Source organism: Anthonomus grandis, chromosome 11 (assembly GCF_022605725.1).
Source record: "Anthonomus grandis grandis chromosome 11, icAntGran1.3, whole genome shotgun sequence".
Classification (NCBI taxonomy): domain Eukaryota; kingdom Metazoa; phylum Arthropoda; class Insecta; order Coleoptera; family Curculionidae; genus Anthonomus; species Anthonomus grandis.
Genome location: NC_065556.1, coordinates 27,279,581 through 27,302,465, shown reverse-complemented (window position 1 = coordinate 27,302,465; position 22,885 = coordinate 27,279,581). Strand labels below are relative to the sequence as shown.

Sequence of the window (22,885 nt, the reverse complement as noted above, 5' to 3'; positions counted from 1 at the left end):
CTTCTAGGCAGTTTGGAAATTTCATTTTGGAAGTTCGATGTACTTATTAGTAAATTTTTTGTTACTTCCAGGCAGTAGAATTAATTTTTCTAATTGTTGGAGACAGTTTTTCTAAATATATTTTTCATGTTTCAATTGCTGTGTGAGGTTATTTAACTTGAACAAGGTATTGCGTACAGTTCGTTGTAAATCATCTTGTAATGGCCAATTATATGCTCTCGGGATTTTTATGAGAAATTATTATTTAATCGTGCAACTTCATTATTACATTTTGTTAAATTGCGACTTATTGGATATAGATTTGGATACTACCAGGCAAATCAGGATGCGGTAGGATGTGTGTATCCGGCGATCGTCGTATTGTGTATAGAATTTTTTGATAATAGATATAACGAATAATTTATTTGGATATAGAGAAACAGAAAGACTAGAAAAATATGTAAATTTTTTTAAGGCAGGTTAAACTTAAATCTTTTTAAAATTGCGTCTTGGCCTATATTATTCTTATGTGTATTAAATTAGGATAATTAATGAATTTTTGAGCTTCGTCCAGGCAGTTATTACTCTGGAAGACAGTAATACTGTGTTACTTCCAGGCAGTAGAATTAATTACGTCATTATTACATTGTTTAATTATAGTAAATTGGCAACTCCCAGGCATTTGAAATTACTAAATTTGTTACGCATAACCTAAATTGGTAGGAATTATGTTTTTTTTTGCTCATTAAGGTTCTAGTTAAATTTATTTAATGAAGCCAAAATTGATGTTCATCAGAAATCGGAATTTAATATTATTGGCCAGTCATTCGCTTCGAAATCTTAGCATGAAATAATTGTCCGTGCGTATTTTATTTAAGCATTTTAGGGGTTTCTTTAGGCAGTTAATACTTTGGAAGTCCCCAGTTTTCTGAAACTTCCAGGCAATTGAATTCTTTTTTATATTATTGCAGGCAGTGGAGTTGTTCTCAATTTTTTTGAAAGAAGTTTTCCTAGAAACCTATTGGATAAAGAGTTTTTCTTAAGAATATTAATTTTTAAGGTTTCCAACTACCAAAGAGAATGAATCTGTGTGATTGTTTTTTTAATATTCACGGCTATCACTGTTTTTTTTACAATTAATGGGTTACTTACTAAATGTAATTCTCTTTTAAAAATTTAGAAATATCCATGTGTTCCAACTAAACAATGTAATAATGACGTAATTAATTCTACTGCCTGGAAGTAACACAGTATTACTGTCTTCCAGAGTAATAACTGCCTGGAAAAAATTTTCATTTAAATGTCTTTAATGAAGCTCAAATTGATATATATATCTTAACTGAATAGCTTCTTGTACAGGGTGTCCCAAATTCGAGGGTGACCATTGGAATCTCGGAAACCGTAAGAGTTACGGGGTCGGTTAATGAGAGGCGAAGTTGCGCAATTTGGAGCTTAATAAAATGACGTTTAAAAAATTTTAGAATTTCGGATATTTAAGCGAAAAAAATCGAAAATTGTCAAAATCGTTTTTACCTTCTACCGACTTTATTTAAAGAGACATCGGCAAACGAAAAACAGTTTTTCATTGCTACTTTTTATGTCCTACAATATGACGCAAAAAAAAATTAATCCGACATTTCGTTTTTTTTTTTTGATCATCATCAACTTCATTTTTTTCTATGGGCGCCATATTGGATTTTTTCATTTTTAAATTTTTAGTATTTTTAATTGCCTTTAAAATGATGTATCGCACTTGCATGTCCGATTAGGGGAGCGGGGGGGAATTGGAGCCACTTAATGCATTATTGTCAATAGAAATATTTAAAAAAACCTTTAAAGTTCTTTCAAACATACCAGCGTTTAAAAGGATTTTTTAACGTTACATTTTAATAACAGTTGTGGAAAAAATGAATTTATTTCTTTTTATAAAAAAACTTTAAAAAAAAGTGCGTTTAGCTCTCATTTCCCACGACGATTGGGTAATGGGAGCCAGATTTATTATTGTAGTTTTTAAGATGTTTTTAATAAGTATTAAGCTAGTTCTCATAAAAAATGGACCTTATTTGAAAATGTAACAAACGTAACATAAATTCTTAAGCAAAAATACCTAAAAAAACGTAAACAAAAGTCACAAATATAGCCCTCTGTATCTTCTACGCCCGAACATTCAGAGTGTGCCCAACTGCCACAATTTGTACAACGGTACCACAGTTCATTATTTTTTCCAACGTCGTCACAAATAATGCATCTAACATGAGCGGCGCTGTCGCTAAGATCATCGCACTCGTCGTCGTCACAAATATCTTATTCACTTATCTCTTCGTCTTCTGAAGATGACGATTCTTCAGCAACTTGTCTTTTGTTCGTGCCTTTTTTGTAAACAACTTTTCCTTTTGCATATTTAATATATTTATTAACTGGTTTTGACTCCCTTTTGGACACATATTTGCTAATAACTGTTTTCGTCAAAGGTTCTTCATCTTCTGATGACCACAATTCGTCTGCTCCTACTTGTCGTTTAGCACTTTTTATTTTGCTGTTCTTTTTAGTTTTGTTTATGTTCTCTGTTTTCATCCCTTTTTTTTCATCACGTTCTTGTTTTTTTCGCTTTTTTTCTTCAAAAAATAGGTGTCTGGGTAAAAATTTCGGAATGCTGTTTTCGTGTTTGTCTTAAGTTCTTGCTTTTATTATCGTCTTTGCTGTTTGCTTCTGTTATTTTAGAGCTACTTGCCGGTGATCCCATTGTCTTCTCATTAGTATCCACGCAAGCTGGTGGCACACAATTATAGACAAAATCAGCATCAGTAAAGATATCTGGCTGGTATGGAAAAATACCTGTGCATTTGAACCCTGATATTCCCTTTTCCAAAGAAGCAACATCATATGGAGTGATTTGTGTGAGGTTATTTGACTTCATGTAATTGTCACATTCTTTATAGTAGGACTTCTTTAGTGGACCATAAAATGTTACATCTAACGGATACGATGTGATGAATGTGGTGGCAGGGACAGTACCGTAAAGAAATTTTCTTTGCAGTAATTGTAACTTTCAAGCGTTGCATGACTAGAATGATTATCTAGAATAAGTAATACTGGTTCATCACGATTGGGCTTAACAAATTTTACAAAATGCCTAAGCCACAATTCGAACATTTCCTCATTAGTCCAGCCGTTAAAAGTAATCTGATATTCCGCGTCTGGAGGCCCATCCTTAACAAGTAGTGGAGAAAATCGTCTTCTGGGGAATATAAAAAATGGGGGCACAAACGATCCGGTAGCGCTCATGCAACAAATTACAGTAATGTTTTTGCCACGCTCCCCCCAACTAGTTGCCGAACCTACCCTTTTTTGACCTTTTCTAGCCAATATAGTTCCAGGTTCTTGAACCGTCGTTATTCCCGTTTCATCCATATTAAAAATATTGGACTTCTTGAAAACCGTGTGAAGATTGTCGAAAAAGCGAGTTACCTCGTCCATTTGTTAAAACTCTTGATGCGGTTTAAACTCGTGGCCTCAGGTTTACGAATGCTGATCGTGGAATTCCGTCTTAAGAATCCATCTAGCCAGTCTCTTCCAGCTAACTGCTTCTGTTTATTAAAGGGGTGATTAATTCTTAAATTTTCGGCACATCTGTAAGCTAAGCGACAAAATTGCCACCTAGTTAGCCCATAAAACATATTTGCAAGGGTATAACTAAATGTTGGGCCATTTACGTTTTTTGCTGAAGAGTAAAGATGGGGTGTCTACCAAGTTTTCCTGAACTTTGCAGTTGTCCTTTTTTCAATCGTTTCTGCAATGTTTGATATGGAATTCCACAACGCACGGCTGCTTTTCTAATAGCTAATCCTTCGCCGACCAATTGCGCCTCTTTTTGTAGGTCTTCCAGGGTCCAAGCCGCCTCTCAGTTTTCCTTTTCCAATTTCGAGGCATTTCCTACAATAAATTTTTAGTTTCAAAAAAATTGGGGTATTTAGAGCCATGGGGGTAATTGGAGCCATATTGTGTAACAGTTCAAAGTAGTTTGAAAGTATCAAGATTAAATGTTAGCTGCGTTCCAAGATTACATTACGCACATCATGGCGTAAATAACGAGATGGATCCCATTACCCGCTGGCTCCTATTCCTCCTCGCTCTCCTACTCCTTCTAGTGCTTCCAATAAGAACTCCATGAGTGCACAAGAGAAAGATATATCAATGGGATTTCCAAATAAATTGATTTTATATAAACTGAAGCTATAAAATACTGTGTATTTGATATAGTTTTTTTTTAAACCAATTCAATGAAAGTGTATCAATTGAATACAGGGTATTTCATAACTTTGATGATATTGATGATAATTTACCAGATAAACTTGTTAACAAATCATATTGAGTTTTTGTTCCATTTTTTTTGCGTCATGTTGTAGAGCATTAAAAGTGACAATGAAAATGTGTTTTTAGTTTTCCGATATCTCTTCAAATAAAGTCGCAAGAAGGTAAAAACGATTTTGACAAATTTCGCTTATTTTTTGGATATCGCCGGAATTTTAACAATTTTTAAACGTCATTTTATTAAGTTCCAAATTGCGCAACTTTGCTTCCCTTCAACCGACCCTGTAACTCTTACAGTTTCCGAGATCCCAATGGTCACCTTCCAATTTGGGACACCCTTTATTATAATTCTTCCTTAAATGTTGACTAGAAACAAATCTTTTTTAAGAGCCTTATAAGGTTCAATTTGATCAGTTAGATTTTTGGGATAAACTATGAGGCTTTGAAACACTTTAAAAAAAAATACTAAAAAAACCCTAAAACAAAAAAAACAAAAAAACACTATTATAGGCCACCTATACAATTTTAGTTACACTATTTTTATATAAGACTTAAAAAAACTGATTCACTTTCCAGAAATTAGAATCAATACAGAAAACGTGTAAACGTGAATTTGATCTGGATATAAAATGCATCGGACAAAGATTTGAAAGGTAGGCCCTTACTACCGGATTATTTAAATCAATGACTGAACGACTGAATTTTTATATGTAAAACACAAATTTTAAGAGTAATGATAATAAAAAAGAAAATTATAAACATATGTAATGGTTGTTCAGTTTCAGATAAGGAAAATGGCACGCATACAATCCGAGCCGTTCGAGTTACCTAACCGCATTCTTTATGCAAAGCGCCTTTTGTACACAAAGTGGTACAAATTGCCGCTCAATTATTATACCGGCGAGAAATTACGTACAAAACGGATTTCTTGGTTGGTAGATTTACCCAATATCTCTATGTTGTTTTATTAAGAAATTTAAATCCGACCACAATATATTAAAAAAAAAAAACACCAACGGAATTCCAATATTCAACATTTCTGTTAAAAATTCTTATGCTAAAAAGAAAAATTTATGGTGACGTCCTAAACGGCCTTTTGAAATAACTATGCAAATCGATAAAAGACCGCATTTTTCGCACGTTTACTGGGCAACAATAATTTAAATCCAAAGGAGTAAAAAAAAACCCTTTTTGATCCATTAAGCATAATTTGCTCCCAAGTTAATGTCTTCATTAGCATTTCGGACCGAAAAGCTGCCCAGGCCCGGGCGTTAGTTTAACGTTTTAACTTTAATTACGTTATAATTAAAAAATATGTTAATTTAATTGCGATACAGACCCTCACGCTTATCGTTAATTGAGGATGTTTATGCTACTATGGATAGATTTTAATAAAATGCCACAATAAAGAATACAATTTCAGTTTAATTAAGGCCCTTAATTAAGACTTGTGCATACATTTAATTATTTTTTTAACTATTAATCACTTGTAATAATATTGACTCATGGAGCCATAAATAATCTTAAAGGCAAATGAGATAATTATGGGAATTCATCAATTTGTATCAAAGACGGATGTCTCTATTATGTTCCTTTGGACAGATGAATAGACGATTACTGAATATAAGAAAACGCATTTAAAAAAGCCTATAGTCATCTGCCTACTCACACATCTATTAAAGAGAAATTATTTTTATTGCAGGCATTTTAAGGAAGTTAAGAGGTTATGATAGGAAGACCATTTTTAACTTCAATAACAAGAGACCGTTGAATAAGCCAAATTATTAATAAATTATTCCAGGCATTTGGATGGCTTTTAAGTATCTTACTGTCAGTTGGAATATTTCAGGTTATTGATATGAATTAATTAAACAGTCATTCCAGAAATTTGGATTGGATAGAAGAGTATTCCAGAATGGGCCGGAAATCTACTAGTTAGTTAAAGTAAAGAAAAAACATAGAGTTTTTATTAAAGGCATTTGCATTTAAGTTGTCCCAAAATTGTTGTTATTGGAATAATTGGGGCTGAGTAACATTGAATATAAGGATGAGGTTACTTGTTTTTTAAACTGGAATTAGCATATTTGATTCCAGTTGCATAGAGTATTTTTTCCAGGCACTTAGGTGTCTCTGAGTTACCTTAAAGTGCCTTATGATCAGTTGGAATAATTGAGTTTATTAAGTTAATAAATAGGGTTTTTCCAGGCATTTAGGGAACTTGGAATATTCCAAAAATTTCACGGAATACGTTATAGGAATATTTTATTGAAGTTACATGGACAATTTATTCCAGGCACTTGGATGCCTCTGAGTTGCCCTAAAGTGCCTTATGATTAGTTGGAATAATTGAGTTTACTGATAAAAGAAATAATGAAGTTGATAAATAGGGTTTTTCCAGGCATTTAGGGAAGTTGGAATATTCCAAAAATCTCACAGAATACATTATAGCAATATTTTATTAAAGTTACATGGACAATTTATTCCAGGCACTTGAATGTCTCTGAGTTGCCTTAAAGTGCCTTATGATCAGTTGGAATAAATCAATTTACTGATAAAAAAATAATGAAGTTAATATATAGGGTTTTTCAGGGATTTAGAGAACTTGGAATATTCCAAAAATCTTACAGAATACACTACAATTATAAGAATATTTTATTGAAGATACAGAGATAATTTATTCCAAGCACTTGGATGCATTTGAGTTGCCTTAAACTGATTTAAAATCAGTTGGAATAAATAAGGTACCTGATAAATTAATGAAATTATTAAAGGGGGTCTTTGCAGGTATTTAAGTAATTTGTAATATTCCAAAAATCTTACAGAATACACTAGAATTAGAATATTTTACATAGAGGCACTTGGATGCCTCTGAGTTGCCCTAAAGTGCCTTATGATCAGTTGGAATAATTGAGTTTACTGATTAAAAAAATTAAGTTAATAAATAGGGTGTTTCCAGGCATTTAGGGAACTTAGAATATTCCAAAAATTTCACAGAATACACTAAAATTATAGGAATATTTTATTGAAGTTACATAGGCAATTTATTCCAGGCACTTGGATGCCTCTGAGTTGCCCTAAACTGCCTTATGATCAGTTAGAACAATTGAGTTTACTAATAAAAAAAATAATGAAGTTAATAAATAGGGTTTTTTAAGGCATTTAGGGAACTTGAATTATTCCAAAAATCTCACAAAATACACTGCAATTATAGGAATATTTTATTGAAGTTACATAGACAATTTATTCCAGACATTTGGATGCCTCTGAGTTGCCTTAAAATCAGTTGGAATAATTGAGGTACCTGATAAATTAACAAAATTATTAAAGGGGGGTCTTTGCAGGTATTTAAATAATTTCTAATATTCCAAAAATCTTATAGAATACAATAGAATTAGAATATTTTATTCAAGTTACATAGAGGCACTTGGATGCCTCTCAGTTGCCCTAAAGTACCTTAAGAACAGTTAAAATAATTAAGATTGCTGATAAATTAATGAAGTTAATTATAGGGTCTTACCAGGGCAACTATGAGAAATATTATGGTCAAAATATCGACTTAAATGAATTAAATCGGAGGATTTCAGAGTATTTTTCCAGAGAATCTGGTATACCGATTTATCTGGAAATGCAAAAAGGAGATATTTTTTCAAGAAAATGTTGATGGAATGCATAAGACCTATGATATTTTAATTAACCAGGGCAAAAACCAGAATACAAACTTAAAAAGAATAGGAGACGTTAGTCCTTAAAAAAATCCTTTTTTACATGGCTGATTACTTTAGGTCTGTAGATCACCTTTAGAGGACATTCAATATTTGCAGGCATTTAAACAACCTGGAATATTCCAAAAGCCTTCTTAAACTGGAGTATTACATTTAGGTTATATACAAGTTTTATTCCAGGCATTTGGGGGTTCCGCAGATCCAGGATAATGTATTCAAATTATAATATCTTTTGTACCTTAATATCAGTTGAAATAACGAGAATATTGTAGAGTTGAAATCTTCTATTCAAGGTATTGCACATATACATACATAATTTTATTCTGGGCACTTGAGTGGGTTAGAACATTCCAATTACATCTAGAAACATGATATTCCAAAATAGTAGAAAAAATTCCATTGCAAGGTAGTCTAAAGTGGCATTACAACAGAACCAATGAAGTATAGAGAGTCATTCTAGGCATTTGGAGAAACCAGAGTATTCTAGAAGAGAAGTTCTAAAAAGATCTAGTTGCAAAACTGGAAATTCTGGAAAACCTTAAATCAGGAGTTCAAAGAAAGGTTAATTGCATAAAAAGGAAAACAACACGAAGGAACCAAATTAAAAAATCGACCCACACATAATCCCCGTTTACAATAGCACAATACGGCGAGTCAATTTATACAATAAAAATCAAATGGTGACGGCTGCTCGTTAGATTTTTATCGTTTAATCTATTCTTTAGAGTCAGTTAACGTTTGATTCGGTGGGGTGGGAGCGGGAACTCCTAACAGGCTTATGATTGACTCTCGAATTAATTTAATAATAGGGCCTAACAATGCCCTTAATCTAGTTTTCACGCCCCTTTTAAATAAAAAAAGGGCCGTTTGTTACCGAATCGGTAGACCGTAAATATGACATTCGGGCAGGAGGATCGGATATTGTGCGATCCGTTTTTTTATTGTTTGTTTGTCTCTTTTTTATTCATTGTGTGTGAATTTTTTTTAAAGTTATATTTTCTGCACGAATCTTTGACTGTACGTCCCCTCGGATGCTGTCAATCAGGATACTACGTAGCTCTAAGTTTGAATGGCCCAAATTGTTAATAACTAGAGAGTTTTATTCCAGGCTTTTGAATTGCTATAATACCAATATTCTTGGGTTATTTAAAGTGAGGCTATGACATAAATCATTTAATAAATATTCAAGTAAACTCAGCCAAAGACCGTTAGTTAACGAGAACATAAACGGACCTCTTTAATTAAATAATAATTAGGGGAATTGTGGTGTTTTAAGAGTTGTTGGCGTAGTATGTAATTACGGATAATTATCGGCACTGTGTCGGATCCGAGCTTACAACAGAATAACTGGGGAAGAAAAAAAAATGAACGCAGGTGGTATTAAACTGCCATTAAACCACTCGACTATGGCTAATGTGAGACGATGGTGTAATATCGCTTCTAGTACCGCGTTTGTTTCCTTAACGCATCGCATATTCGACACATTAAACACAATGTTCCGGAGTACAGGATGCTCTTTTGGTGTTCGTGCAGTGTGTCAATTGTTTTGTCATTCGTCAAATTTGAGGTAGTGCCATACAAAAATTGGCTTTTATTCCATAGGAAAACTGACTGTATCGAATGTTCTGAAACTTATTAGGGTGAAAGGTCTCCACAGAAACCAGCTCTAAAAGGAGTCTTTTTAAGATTAATGCAGCAGTAGTAGGTCGTTTCTGTGATTGAGATGAAAATACAGACGCCTAAACAAACAAAAAATTCAAAAAAAAATAAATTTTTCCAGAAATTATTACATAATTTAAAGGCCTGATTTTTATCTTCATGATGCTCGGTAACATACAGGGTGCACCGCATATAAAAAATAAATGAACCCCTTTTTGAACCAACTCTTTATGCTTTTCTTAATAACTATTTAGTGCCGGTACTTTCACAATTACTAAGTATTGCTTTATATGTATTTCTTTCATTAAATTATTACGTTTGTCTATTTATACTAAGAAACTGAAACAGGGATATGTCGAGATTTTGGATCTCCTGAGACTTATATCATGGACGCTGTTTAAAAATAAGAAAATAATTATTATAAAATTGCTTCATACGTAATTGGATAAACCACAATGGAAAAACAATTTTAGAATGATATTCAAGATATTAAAAAACTAAGACAGGGGTATGTTCGAAAGGGTCGAACATATGTCTGATTCATTAGAAAATAAATATTTACTTATCTAATTTTTTTTTATATTTAGGATTAAAATATACGTTAATTTTGTTTAGCCTGTTAAAGTCATGATTTATTTGTTTCTTCGCAGTTCAATATTACGTATTTTTCTAGACATTTAAATCAATATATTTTTTCAGATAGTTATTGATGTAGTTTATATTTTCTTGAATTTTATTTAATTTTAATCAGGTGAGTTATAGTTGGTCTTCTAGCTGAATTTCTGGTAATTTTTTTCCTAGTTGTTTACGTTATGTTTAATTAAACTTTCTTCAAAGAGTTTCTCGCAGGCTCTTATTGTAACAGATTAAGTTTTCTGAGTCAGTTGTTAATACTTTTTTTAGGTAGTTAAAGTCAAAGGTAAGGTTCTGTATCATTAAAATTTTTCTAACGATTTAATTAATTTTAACGATTTGATTAAACTTTACAAATAAAATCGGTTTACCTAAAATTTGACGTTAAGTAAGAAGTCAATTCAGAATTCAGGAAAATACTTCAGATATTTGGAAAGCTTGATAGTTATAAAAAATGAGTTTAATTATCTGTGGTACCCAGGGAAGAAATTTAAAAAAAAATGCTTTAGAAAAAAGTAGCCATAAAGGCAAAATAAAATAAATTTTTCAAATTTTCGACTGCCTGGAAGAAATTTCATTTTTTGAAACTGAAAAACTCTTGAAGAGATTTAAAAATCAGAAATTTCCAAATTTTAATGAATAAAAGTGAGTAATTATTATAGGTTTCTTACAGGCACTCTTACAATTAGAATTGCAATTTCTTGACTATCATTGTAAGGATTTTTGTAATTGTTTCAAGAGAGGTTGGAAAAATGTTCAATTTTCTCCTACATGCCAAATTTTAAATTTATTTCCCTGGTTAACCAAATTCCATGAAAAATTATAAAATTAGTTAGAAAGCCTGAAAGGTGTGGAAAATGGGTTGCCTGGACTATTTGGAAGAAATTAAAAAAAAACTGTTTTAACTGCATAAATATTTAAATAACTAGAAAAGGGATGATTGATATAAATTAACCCAAATTGAATTTTTCAATTGCCTGGAAGTAATTTCATATTTTTTTTATAGGAACTTCTGGAAAATCCTTTAAAGGACTCAAGAATTGCCAAATTTTGGCCACTGTCCTTCTTGATCGGGTGCTCTATACCCGATCAAAATAACCAAATTTTTACATTTGCTCATACACATTTTTATTCCTTTTCTCACATAAACTCTTTATTAATTGCAGGTCCAGACATCCCGGGATTCCTCCTCCAACCCTTCAGGAAACCAAAGAGAATACGAACGGCTTTCAGTCCTTCGCAACTCCTAAAGTTAGAACACGCATTTGAAAAGAACCATTACGTAGTTGGAGCGGAACGAAAGCAACTTGCGCAGTCCTTATCATTAACGGAAACGCAGGTTAGTACTATTAGTAAATTTTGCCCTTAAATTCAGACTTTTTTGCACAAATAGACTAGACCTATTTAATATCTGACTATTTACACATACCCGCAATAAACCATTAAAACCACCCTTGAATTACGATTCGGCAATTGGCAACCCCTGCTAAGCAATAATACGATCCGCATAGCAGCAAATCTCCGCTCTATAAAATGAGGGGATGTTTAGGGAGACAATTGTTCAAATAATTCGCCCAATCATGCCCTATTATCCCTACGCGTCCCGAAGGGTCTCCGGACGGTCGATAGTTTATGTGCGCGCGCACCCTCGCCCTTCTCCCTTCCCTCGTTATTCCACGGGAATAACAATGGAACGAGGGATGATCCCTATTGGCGAACTTAGGGACGCCATGTTGGAATGTTATATATATACGTATGTATAGTGTTTGCTTTGCATTTTAACATCAGACATCTGCCTATCGTATGTTACGCCGAATTGAATTTCTTATTTATCGGTTGATCCCGCTATTATTGGGATAATTGTTGTTTCTTTATTTTTGGATGTCAGTAAGGGTTGCGAGGGATCGTTTATCACTGTGGGCTCTATTGTTATTTGTTTTATTGCTTGTAGGTTGACGTGTAGGGGTTGGATTGTTAGCCAATTCATAAAAAATATCATTATCATAATGTGTCAAGCATGAAATCACTTAATCGAGAATCTTGTAGCATCAAAAATTCGGTTTTTAATGGATGGTTAAATGTTTATTACTCCTGAAATAATTTTGAAATTAACTATTTTTTTATTAGTTGTTCTCAAATTCTTCTTCAGACTGAGATATGTATACAGATATGAATATTTTTGACTTGTTTCTATTTAATAAAATAATTATGTGAAACATTCACGAGTCTTTAAGTGCCTGGAATAGCGATAAAAATTGTTTGGAATTTGCATGAAAAATACCTGGAACAGGCTCCCAAAAGTCTGGAATTTATGCAGAAAAATGTATGTTGTTACTGCCGACACTACTGCTACTAGACGACAAAGTTTATATGGCTCAAGCCTTTGAGTCCACTCATAACTAAATTATATAGAATTATTAAAAGACCTGAAAAAGCATTCTAAAGCCTTCAAAAATTATTTCAACTACGGTAAAACTGTCTATAATAGATTATATGAAAAACACGTGGAAAAACTTCCTAAAAATCTGGAAGAAAAAATAAACTGCCTGGAAAAATATAAATATTTTATTTGTTAAATTTGCTTATACATTAATTTATTTCAAATTATATTGGTTTATTTGGTCATCAAATTTTAAATTATAACGTGCGATTCTAGCTCTGGAGATGGTCTAAATAAAAGTCGAAATCTCAGTATTTATGCTAAATTATCATCTGAATTTATTAACATTTTTTTTTCTGTTAGAAATAAATAAATTATAATTTAAATGGCCTCAAATGCCTGGAAAATATAATTAAATTATATGACTTACTTAAAAGACTTTAAGAGACTGGAAAAACTACTAAAAAACTGTCTGGATAATTTATAGAAATTACATGGGAAAAGCTCCAGAAGTCTCTGAAATTTATAAATAAAGAAAGCTACTTCAAGTGGAGCTTTCTAGTTTACATGCAATTGTTTGAAAGGATTTTAGAAAATTTTACAAATAAAATCGGTTTACTTAAAATTTGACGAGAATTTAAACCTTGCTGGATTGGCTTCGCTTAGTTAGAAGTGAATTTAGAATTCTGGAAAATACTTCAGATATTTGGAATACTTGGTAGTTATGAGAAATGGGTTTAATTGCCTGTGATACCTATGGAAGAAATTTAAAAAACAAGCTGCTATAAAGGGAAATTTAAAAAAAAAACCAAATTGCAATTTTCGACTGCCTGGAAGAAATTTCAAATTTTTTTCAAGAACGACTAGAAGACGACTTCTTCAAGGAATTGAAAAATCAAAAATTCCCAAGTTTTAATGAATAAAAGTAAGTAATTATTATAAGTTTCTTACAGGCACTCCTACAATAAGAATTCCAATTTCTCGACTATCATTGTAAGGATTTTCGTAATTTTTTCATGAGAGGTTGGAAAAATGTTTAATTTTCTCCTGCATTCCAAATTTTTAATTAATTTCCCTAATTAACCAAATTCTAGGAAAAATTATTAAATTAGTTAGAAAGCCTGGAAATTGTGGAAAATGGATTGGGACTATTTGGAATTAAAAAAAAAACTGTTTTAACTGCATAAATATTCAGGAAACGAGAAAAGGGATTATTAAAAGAAACTAACCCAAATTGCATTTTTTAATTGCCTGGAAGAAATTTCATATTTTTTTATAAGAACTTCTGAAGGACTCAAGAATTGCCAAATTTTGACCACTGAGTATATCTCCCTTAATTACCTAAAATATATAAATAATTATATGACTTATGAGAGCGTTTAAGTGCTTGAAAAAACCAAACAGATTCTCTTTGGAAATTTCTTGAAAATACCTGGAAAGAGCCTGGCAGAAACACTTAAAACAAATAATGTTTAAATGCCTTAAAAGGTAAATCATCGGGTACTTCAACGTAAAAAGATTATTATTAATATTAAGACTTTCAACTTCAAAAATCCTTGATCTTTGATCTTTAACAAAAATAAGTAACAATATTCGTAAAGATTATAAAGGATTGTCATAAGAAGAAATGCATAAATAATTATCTGAAATGCGTGATAAAAATAATTTTGTTATCACTTTTAATAAGGTTTTAAGGCCTTTTTGTAACACTCGAATTATGAATCTATTTTGTGTAAAAACTCCTATTTTTACAGAAAAATTGAAATTCTAAGACCATACTAAAAATCAATCAGATCTTGAGTAATCTTAAGTAAAAAAAACATTTTATCCAGAGAAGTTGAAAGAAAATGAAACATCCTTAACATGCTAGAAATTCCTTGACTATTAATCACTTATTCCCCCCTTAAAAGTGATTGAATTAATTAATAATATTTTATGTAAATATTAAGAATCTTGGATCAATCAAATTACTCTAATCTCCTGATAAAACTGATTTTTTTATCACGTGTACTCCAGTTCTTGGACTTTTTTTGTAATTCACCAATTATCAATCTAATTTGAGTGGCAAATTTAATTTTTGCAAAAGGATTAAAAAATGATTCAATTTTTTATAGTCACTAAGAATCTTGGATTAATCAGTCACTCAAACTCCTGATAAAAGTGATTTTTTTCATCATTTTCAATCCAGTTTTTGGACCTTTTTTTGTAATACTCTAATTATCAAACTCTAATTGAAAAACCACAATTTTCCAGGAAGATTAAATAAAAATAAAACATTATTGAAACACAAATAATTCTGGTTTAATCAATCACTCAATCCTGCTTTAAAACTGATTGGATTTTTTTTTTAATTTAATATAAATAATTAAGAACCTTGGATCAAATAATCACTCAGTCTTCTAATAGAATTAATTTTTTTACACTTGTTTTCTAGTTTTTGAATTTTTGAACCTAATTGGAGTGAACAATCTAATTTTTTCACAAAAATTGATATTTTGTCACAAAATTAGTAGAAATCTTGAATTAGTCAATCACTCAATCTACCCCTAAAAGTGATTTTTTCTTATACTAAAAAAATGATTGTCAACCCAATTTTAACAAAAAAATCAATTTTTGCAAAGGGATTAAAAAAAATTATTGGATTGATCAATCATTCAATCTCCTGATAACCTGGACCAAGTTACTGGACTTTTTGTGTAATTCACTAATTATCAATCCAACTTTAGTAAAAAAATCAATTTTTGCAAAGTAATTAAAAAACACCTAAGAATCTTTGATGAAATGGGAGAAAAATTGGAATTTTAAAAAAATGCATACATTAAAAATCAATCATCTTAACTTAAATTGATTAAAAATGGTGATTATAAAACTATAAAATCATTAAAAGCGATTTTTTCATCAAACTGCTTTAACTGTCTCAATATTGAATATAGAAACAGAATTTTTTTTCCAAATTACGTTTTTCAACTGCCTGGAAGAAATTTAATAATTTTTCAGGAACTTCCATGAAAATCGATACAATAAAATAAATAAATAATTAGGATTCGGTTAATCCATTTAAAAATTACTCTAAAAGCAATGACTTCATAATATTCTAACATTCTTGGTTAACGCTGATTTCATAGCGATCAATTCAATTATACTCCTACGTTCCTAATGTTATAACAAAAGCAAGAGATTTTCAAAATCACCATCAATTATATTTTTAATGCACAATTTGAACTTGAGGGTTTAAGAAGAGATTTATGTAGCTTGCATAACTTAAATGGATACGATCGTGAAAGTTTATCAAGACGGATAAACAAGTCCAGAATCGAGGCATATTAATTTTCCACTCGGCTAAACTGTATTAAAATAATTTGTTTAAGCATCTCGTGTATAATGGGGGTCCGTGTGCAAACTGCACTTCTTGTATTATTATCTGCCCCGATCAACATACTGGTATTCCACGCCCGCGGCAACAACCCGACGATACCCATCGGAGTGAAGGAAGGATATGATGTTTTTCTCTAAAGGTATAATATTATTCCCAACCTTCTTAATTAATATTATTGATAACGTAAAGTGATCAAAATTAAAAATTTAATAACACGTTCGCTCGCTGCTTTAGACTAATAAATTGCCTTAAATTGCTTTGGGACCCGGGGCGTGTTTCAATTCGAGCTACGGGTTAATTCTACCTTTGCTTTGCTTTGTGGATGAGAGAAAAAGAGCGGAGATAAGCGAGTGAGTGAGTGAGTGAGTGAGTGAGTTTTTTCGGTTTGCCTTTCGCATTCCGTTCGATCGTCTGCTCCTAAATTAATTTATAATGTCGTTACCGCGGACCGAATAACTGTTCGTGTTTGTGCTCGAAATTATCGATTAATTTGCAGGTGTGATACAATAGAGGTTATAAAAATTTACATATGATATTTATTTATTTACATCACTCAATAGAAAAACTTTAATAATAGAGTGGCCTTTGCCTTTGCCTTGACCTTTGCCATGGAAAATGCCTTTTGATGCATTTTCTATGCATCAAAAGGCATTTTCTGAGGCTCATTGATTTTTTTTATTTGTACCAGTGACGTTCGTGTAAGGTTTAAACTAAATATTTTTGATGAAAAATATGGCACACCCCTTTTTTTATTTTTGTAATTCTCATTTATTTTTGCGAAAATTTTATTTCTTGACTTTCGTTTGTTCGAGGTTGCGTATTCAATTAAAAAAATTAAATCGATCTACCTAAATGTTTTACGTTTATTATTAATGTTTAGATGTGATTCTAATTTTTATTTTAAACCAAATAAAAGAAAAATAAATTAAATACCCTCTGCCATTATGCAAGAGTCTACATACGTCGCCGTATTTGTCGACAAATCCGATAAAAAATTCCAGGAGAATTTTGAATTACGGCACATGAATTAATGATTCGATTTCTCAAGTCATCAATATCCAGTACCTGAATCCTGTACACCAAAGTTTTTAAATGACCCCATGTGGTAAAATCTAGTAGATTCATATCTGGTGACCAAGGTGGCCGAAACTGAGGACCGCTTCCAACGCTTTTGATATGTTATGTTTTGTCTGAATAACGACGTTCTAATAAACTAAAATGAGCAGGAGCCCCATCCTGGATTAAAAGTCCTGGAAGTATGTTTTGGAGCAAACGGGTGTATGGTGCTCTCCAATGATTGAAAAACAATTTTCTTTAAATGTATTTCCAACCGATACATTTCAAGAAAATTGTTGTTGGTGATGAGCTTCAACTATGGCATGGGGATTTTTATCTGCCCAAATGTGGTTATTATGGTAGTTAATGATTGCCTCTCTGGAAAAATTAGCTTCGGAAGTAAGCAGAATCTGGCTTAAAAACTGAGGGTTTTCCTCAATGGCTTCTAACATCCAACGAGAAAATTCAAGAGGCCTAGGAAAATCTCGTGGTAATAGAGCCTGGACTCGTTGTACGTGATATGGATATAATAAGTGATCCTTTAAAATAGTCCATAACATCATATGATTAACATGTAGTTGCAGAGTTTCCAGTGCTGGTATCAGGTTGTTCATCAATTAAATTAAGTACTGCTTCTTCCAATTCCGGTGTTCTAATATTGCATAGTTTCTCGTAATCTACATATTTACTTTAAACCTTGCAGGAACGTCACTGATATAAATAAAAAAAAATAATGAGCCTCATAAAATGCCTTTTGATGCATACCAAATATTACTAAAATATCTTCGGGGGTTTTACAGGTATTGTAAAATAACCTAAATTTTTCTTCAATCTTTACCACCCGGTATCTCAAATGTTAGGACTTTTAGGCCATACGTTCATATAAAGTTTCTTTCTTAAAATTTACATAAGAATCAGTTCCTGAATTTTTTCGCATTTATTTATGTACACCCTGTATATCGCATTGATCTTGTATAGAGTTGTATGTATTGCAAGCTCTAGGTATAGGTGAAATTAGTTTTTTAATATTGGTTCTAGGTCTTAAAAGGTAAAAAGTTTGAGGACTGCGAGCTGACAGCCGAGGAGTGTGTAAATTTAGAAGTTGCAAGGTCTCCGGCGAGTCGATTAAACCATTAATTAATTTATATAAGAACTGTAGATCTACCGAATCCCTTTTTTCCTGTAAGGATTTTACATGAAATCTTTCAAGCAGACGTTCATGCTTGGAAAGCCCTTGGGGTATTTGTAAATCAATAATTACAACATTTTAGTGACTAGAAATCAAGATATTCAGTTGTCAATAAGAGACAAATTATTTTATTTCTTCCAGGCACTCCTGTGAGAAAAATATTAATATCTTCATTTTTAGTAAACGGATTTCAACAATTTTTTCAGTAGTTGCTTGAAAAGGCGTTGAAGTATCTTATAAATCAAAATTCACAACATTTAGGAGACTAAAAATCAAGATTTTGAGTTATCAATAAGAGACAAATTATTTTATTTCTTCCAGGCACTCCTGTGAGAGAAATGTTAATATCTTTATTTTTAGTAAACGGATTTCGATAATTTTTTCAGTAGTTGCTTAAAAAGCTCTGGAAGTATCTTATAAATCAAAATTCATAATTTTTTAGCGACTAGAAATTAAGATATTCAGTTATCAATAAGAGACAAATTATTTTATTTCTTCCAGGCACTCCTGTGAGAAAAATGTCAATATCTTTAGTTTTAGTAAACGGATTTCGATAATTTTTTCAGTAGTTGCTTAAAAAGCTCTTGAAGAATCTTATAAATTAAAATTCATAATTTTTTAGCGACTAGAAATTAAGATATTTAGTTATCAATAAGAGACAAATTATTTTATTTTTTCCAGGCACTCCTGTGAGAAAAATGTCAATATCTTCAGTTTTAGTAAACGGATGTCGATAATTTTTTCAGTAGTTGCTTAAAAAGCTCTTGAAGTATCTTATAAATCAAAATTCATAATTTTTTAGCGACTAGAAATTAAGATATTCAGTTATCAATAAGAGATAAATTATTTTATTTCTTCCAGGCACTCCTGTGAGAAAAATGTCAATATCTTCATTTTTATTAAATGGATTTCAATAATTTTTTCAGTAGTTGCTTGGAAAGCTCCTGAAGTATCTTATAAATCAAAATTCACAACATTTAAGTAACTAGAAATTAAGATATTCAGTTATCAATAAGAGACAAATTATTTTATTTCTTCCAGGCACTCCTGTGAGAAAAATGTCAATATCTTCAGTTTTAGTAAACGGATTTCGATAATTTTTTCAGTAGTTGCTTAAAAAGCTCTTGAAGTATCTTATAAATCAAAATTCATAATTTTTTAGCGACTAGAAATTAAGATATTCAGTTATCAATAAGAGATAAATTATTTTATTTCTTCCAGGCACTCCTGTGAGAAAAATGTCAATATCTTCATTTTTATTAAATGGATTTCAATAATTTTTTCAGTAGTTGCTTGGAAAGCTCCTGAAGTATCTTATAAATCAAAATTCACAACATTTAAGTAACTAGAAATTAAGATATTCAGTTATCAATAAGAGACAAATTATTTTATTTCTTCCAGGCACTCCTGTGAGAAAAATGTCAATATCTTCAGTTTTAGTAAACGGATTTCGATAATTTTTTCAGTAGTTGCTTAAAAAGCTCTTGAAGTATCTTATAAATCAAAATTCATAATTTTTTAGCGACTAGAAATTAAGATATTTAGTTATCAATAAGAGATAAATTATTTTATTTCTTCCAGGCACTCCTGTGAGAAAAATGTCAATATCTTCATTTTTAGTAAACGGATTTTAATATTTTTTTCAGTAGTTGCTTAAAAAGCTCTTGAAGTATCTTATAAATTAAAATTTATAATTTTTTAGGGACTAGAAATTAAGATATTCAGTTGCCAATAAGAGACAAATTATGTTATTTCTTCCAGGCACTCCTGAGAGAAAAATGTCAATATCATCATTTTTAGTAGACGGATTCCAATAATTTTTTCAATAATTGCTTGAAAAGCTCGTGAAGTATCTTATAAATCAAAATTCACAACACTTAAGCGACTATAAATCAAGATATTGAGTTATCAATAAGAGACAAATTATTTTATTTCTTTCAGGCACTCCTGTGAGAGAAATGTCAATATCTTCATTTTTAGTAAACGGATTTTAATAATTTTTTGAGTAGTTGCTTAAAAAGCCCTTGAAGTATCTCATAATTTAAAATTTACAAAATTTTAGCGATTAGAAATCAAGATATTCAGTTATCAATAAATGACAAATTATTTTATTTTTTCCAGGCACTCCTGTGAGAGAAATGTCAATATGTTCATTTTTAGTAAATAGATTTCAATAATTTTTTCAGTAATTGCTTGGAAAGCTCCTGAAGTATCTTATAAATCAAAATTCACAATATTTAAGCGATGAGAAATCAAGATATTCAGTTATGAATAAGAGACAAATTATTTTATTTCTTCCAGGCACTCCTGTGAGAGAAATGTTAATATCTTCATTTTAAGTAAACGGATTTCAACAATTTTTTCAGTAGTTGCTTGAAAAGCTCCTGAAGTATCTTATAAATCAAAATTCACAATATTTAAGCGACTAGAAATCAAGATATTCAGTTATCAATAAGAGACAAATTATTTTATTTCTTCCAGGCACTCCTGTGAGAAAAATGTCAATATCTTAATTTTTAGTAAACGGATTCCAATAATTTTTTCAGTAGTTGCTTGTGAAGGCCTTGAAGTATCTTATAAATTAAAATTCAGAACATTTTAGCGACTAGAAATTAAGATATTCAGTTATCAATAAGAGACAAATTATTTTATTTCTTCCAGGCACTCCTGTGAGAGAAATGTTAATATCTTCATTTTTAGTAAATGGATTTCAATAATCTTTTTTAGTAGTTGCTTGAAAAGCTCTTGAAGTATCTTATAAATCAATAATTACAACATTCTAGCGACTAGAAATCGAGATATTCAGTTATCGCTACATAAATTTCAGGTTTTTGGAGGATTTTTGCAGTTAATTTTCATGAATTTTCCAGAAAAATTTTATGGTAATCTGAGGCACTTACATTCTTTTAAGTATTTCATATAATTATGTATATTTTCCAGGCAGATATACCAAATTTGACAATTCCTTAAATATAGGCATATTTATTTATTTAATACTATGAGATAATGGGACGGAGAGTAATTTGGAGGGAGTTAAGATTATAGAGTAAAAAGCTTTCCTGTTAATAAATTTAATTTCTAAGTTACACCAATACTTTACCGTTATGAAACTTATCTAAACGTTATAACACCCCCATTTATTATTCTTTCTCTGGAAATGCATTCGCTCTACGTCGTCACCATCATATCAATACTCTTCCTGGAAAATAACGTTCGATTTTCCCGGGAGGGCCCTCCCCTTTTTCCCCGGAAAAATAACAAATGACTCGCGCCGCTCCGGAAACAGGCAAATTGTCCCTGGAACGATATGGGGGAATAAAAAGGAGCGAAGGAATCGGCCAATTTCATCTTTTCCGTGTAGGCAAATAAAAGCGAACCGGGTGGAGGGTGTAAGGGGGTGGTGGGCGAAATCCATATGGGGCATCGCGATCATTTGTCAACTGTTTAATGGCTTGTGAATCGTTTTCCCCTTTCCGTTAGCCACTTTATCATTTGAATATTACTTCGGGTTTGTCTTCGATGCAGGGTGAATCAAAGAGAGAGAAACTAGAATACCATTCGTAGCACCATAAGAAGAAGCCGCCTTAATTCGTCTGATTAATATTTAGAGAGCATTACTGCCTAATAAATAATCGTACGTAGTAACAATTTATTCGTAATGTTTACCATATATACTGGCCACGCACACGTATATCAGTTATTACGAAGAGACCACCCATCCTCTAAACTTTCAGTTAGAGAGGAAATTGATTAAGTACGGGTTTGTGTGAGCGTTTGAAGAATATTTGAGTGTTTTTGCCGATGACTTGAAACAATGATGGTAAACGCGTTTTTCAGTTTTTGCTTATATGTTTACATAGGTTTGCTTTGGGTTCCTTTTTTTTAGATAGTTTAAGACATTTTATGTCCTTTTTTAGACAACTGAGGCCACTTTTGGTTCTGTTTTTAGACAGTTTAGATTGACTTTTCTTAGTAGCTAAAGGTACATTTTTGAACTCACATTCACCTATTCATTTTCACTGTAAAACTTTTTTTTTTCATTTAATTTAATTTTTTTCACTAGACAATTTGTAATATTTATAATTTTCATTAACTGCTAATTCTTTCTCTTGAAAACCTATTAAACAAAAATGGTTGTTTTTTAAATAAAAATATGATGACAAAAGATAATTTCCTGCCAATGAATTAACGCTAAAAAAAATTACTTTAAAGTTGTTAAATTATTTCCAACTGGAAACTCTTCAGGATTTAAATAATAAAAATAATGCATAACTTAAATGGATATGAAGAGCATTTACTCACAGAAATTATTTTATATTTAAAGAATTGCTTATAATTCAGTTAATTAGAGGTGAAATTAAATCAATTCTAAAGTAAAATAGGAAAAATAGATTTAAGTTAATATGTAATGGGTGTATGAAAACTTTAGATTTTGATAGAGTTATAGCTTTTTTTATGCTAAATAAATATTATTATTATGCACCATATAACATTGAATGAATATAAAAAACCTTAATTCAGAATAATTTATTTTAGAAAAATTAAGAATAAATTAATTTTATCGCAAAGTCGTTAGTGAC

General features: G+C 31.1%; 1 protein-coding gene across 1 annotated transcript in view; it reads left to right on the top strand.

The window, feature by feature from the left end:
- Positions 1-22,885, top strand: part of LOC126742414 (homeotic protein empty spiracles-like) — a 56,416-nt gene that overhangs the window by 15,348 nt on the left and 18,183 nt on the right. Inside the window, exon 2 of the mRNA XM_050449068.1 lies at positions 11,471-11,643. Within this exon, the coding sequence (XP_050305025.1) occupies positions 11,471-11,643 (173 nt within the window). The remainder of the gene's footprint in view (positions 1-11,470; positions 11,644-22,885) is intronic.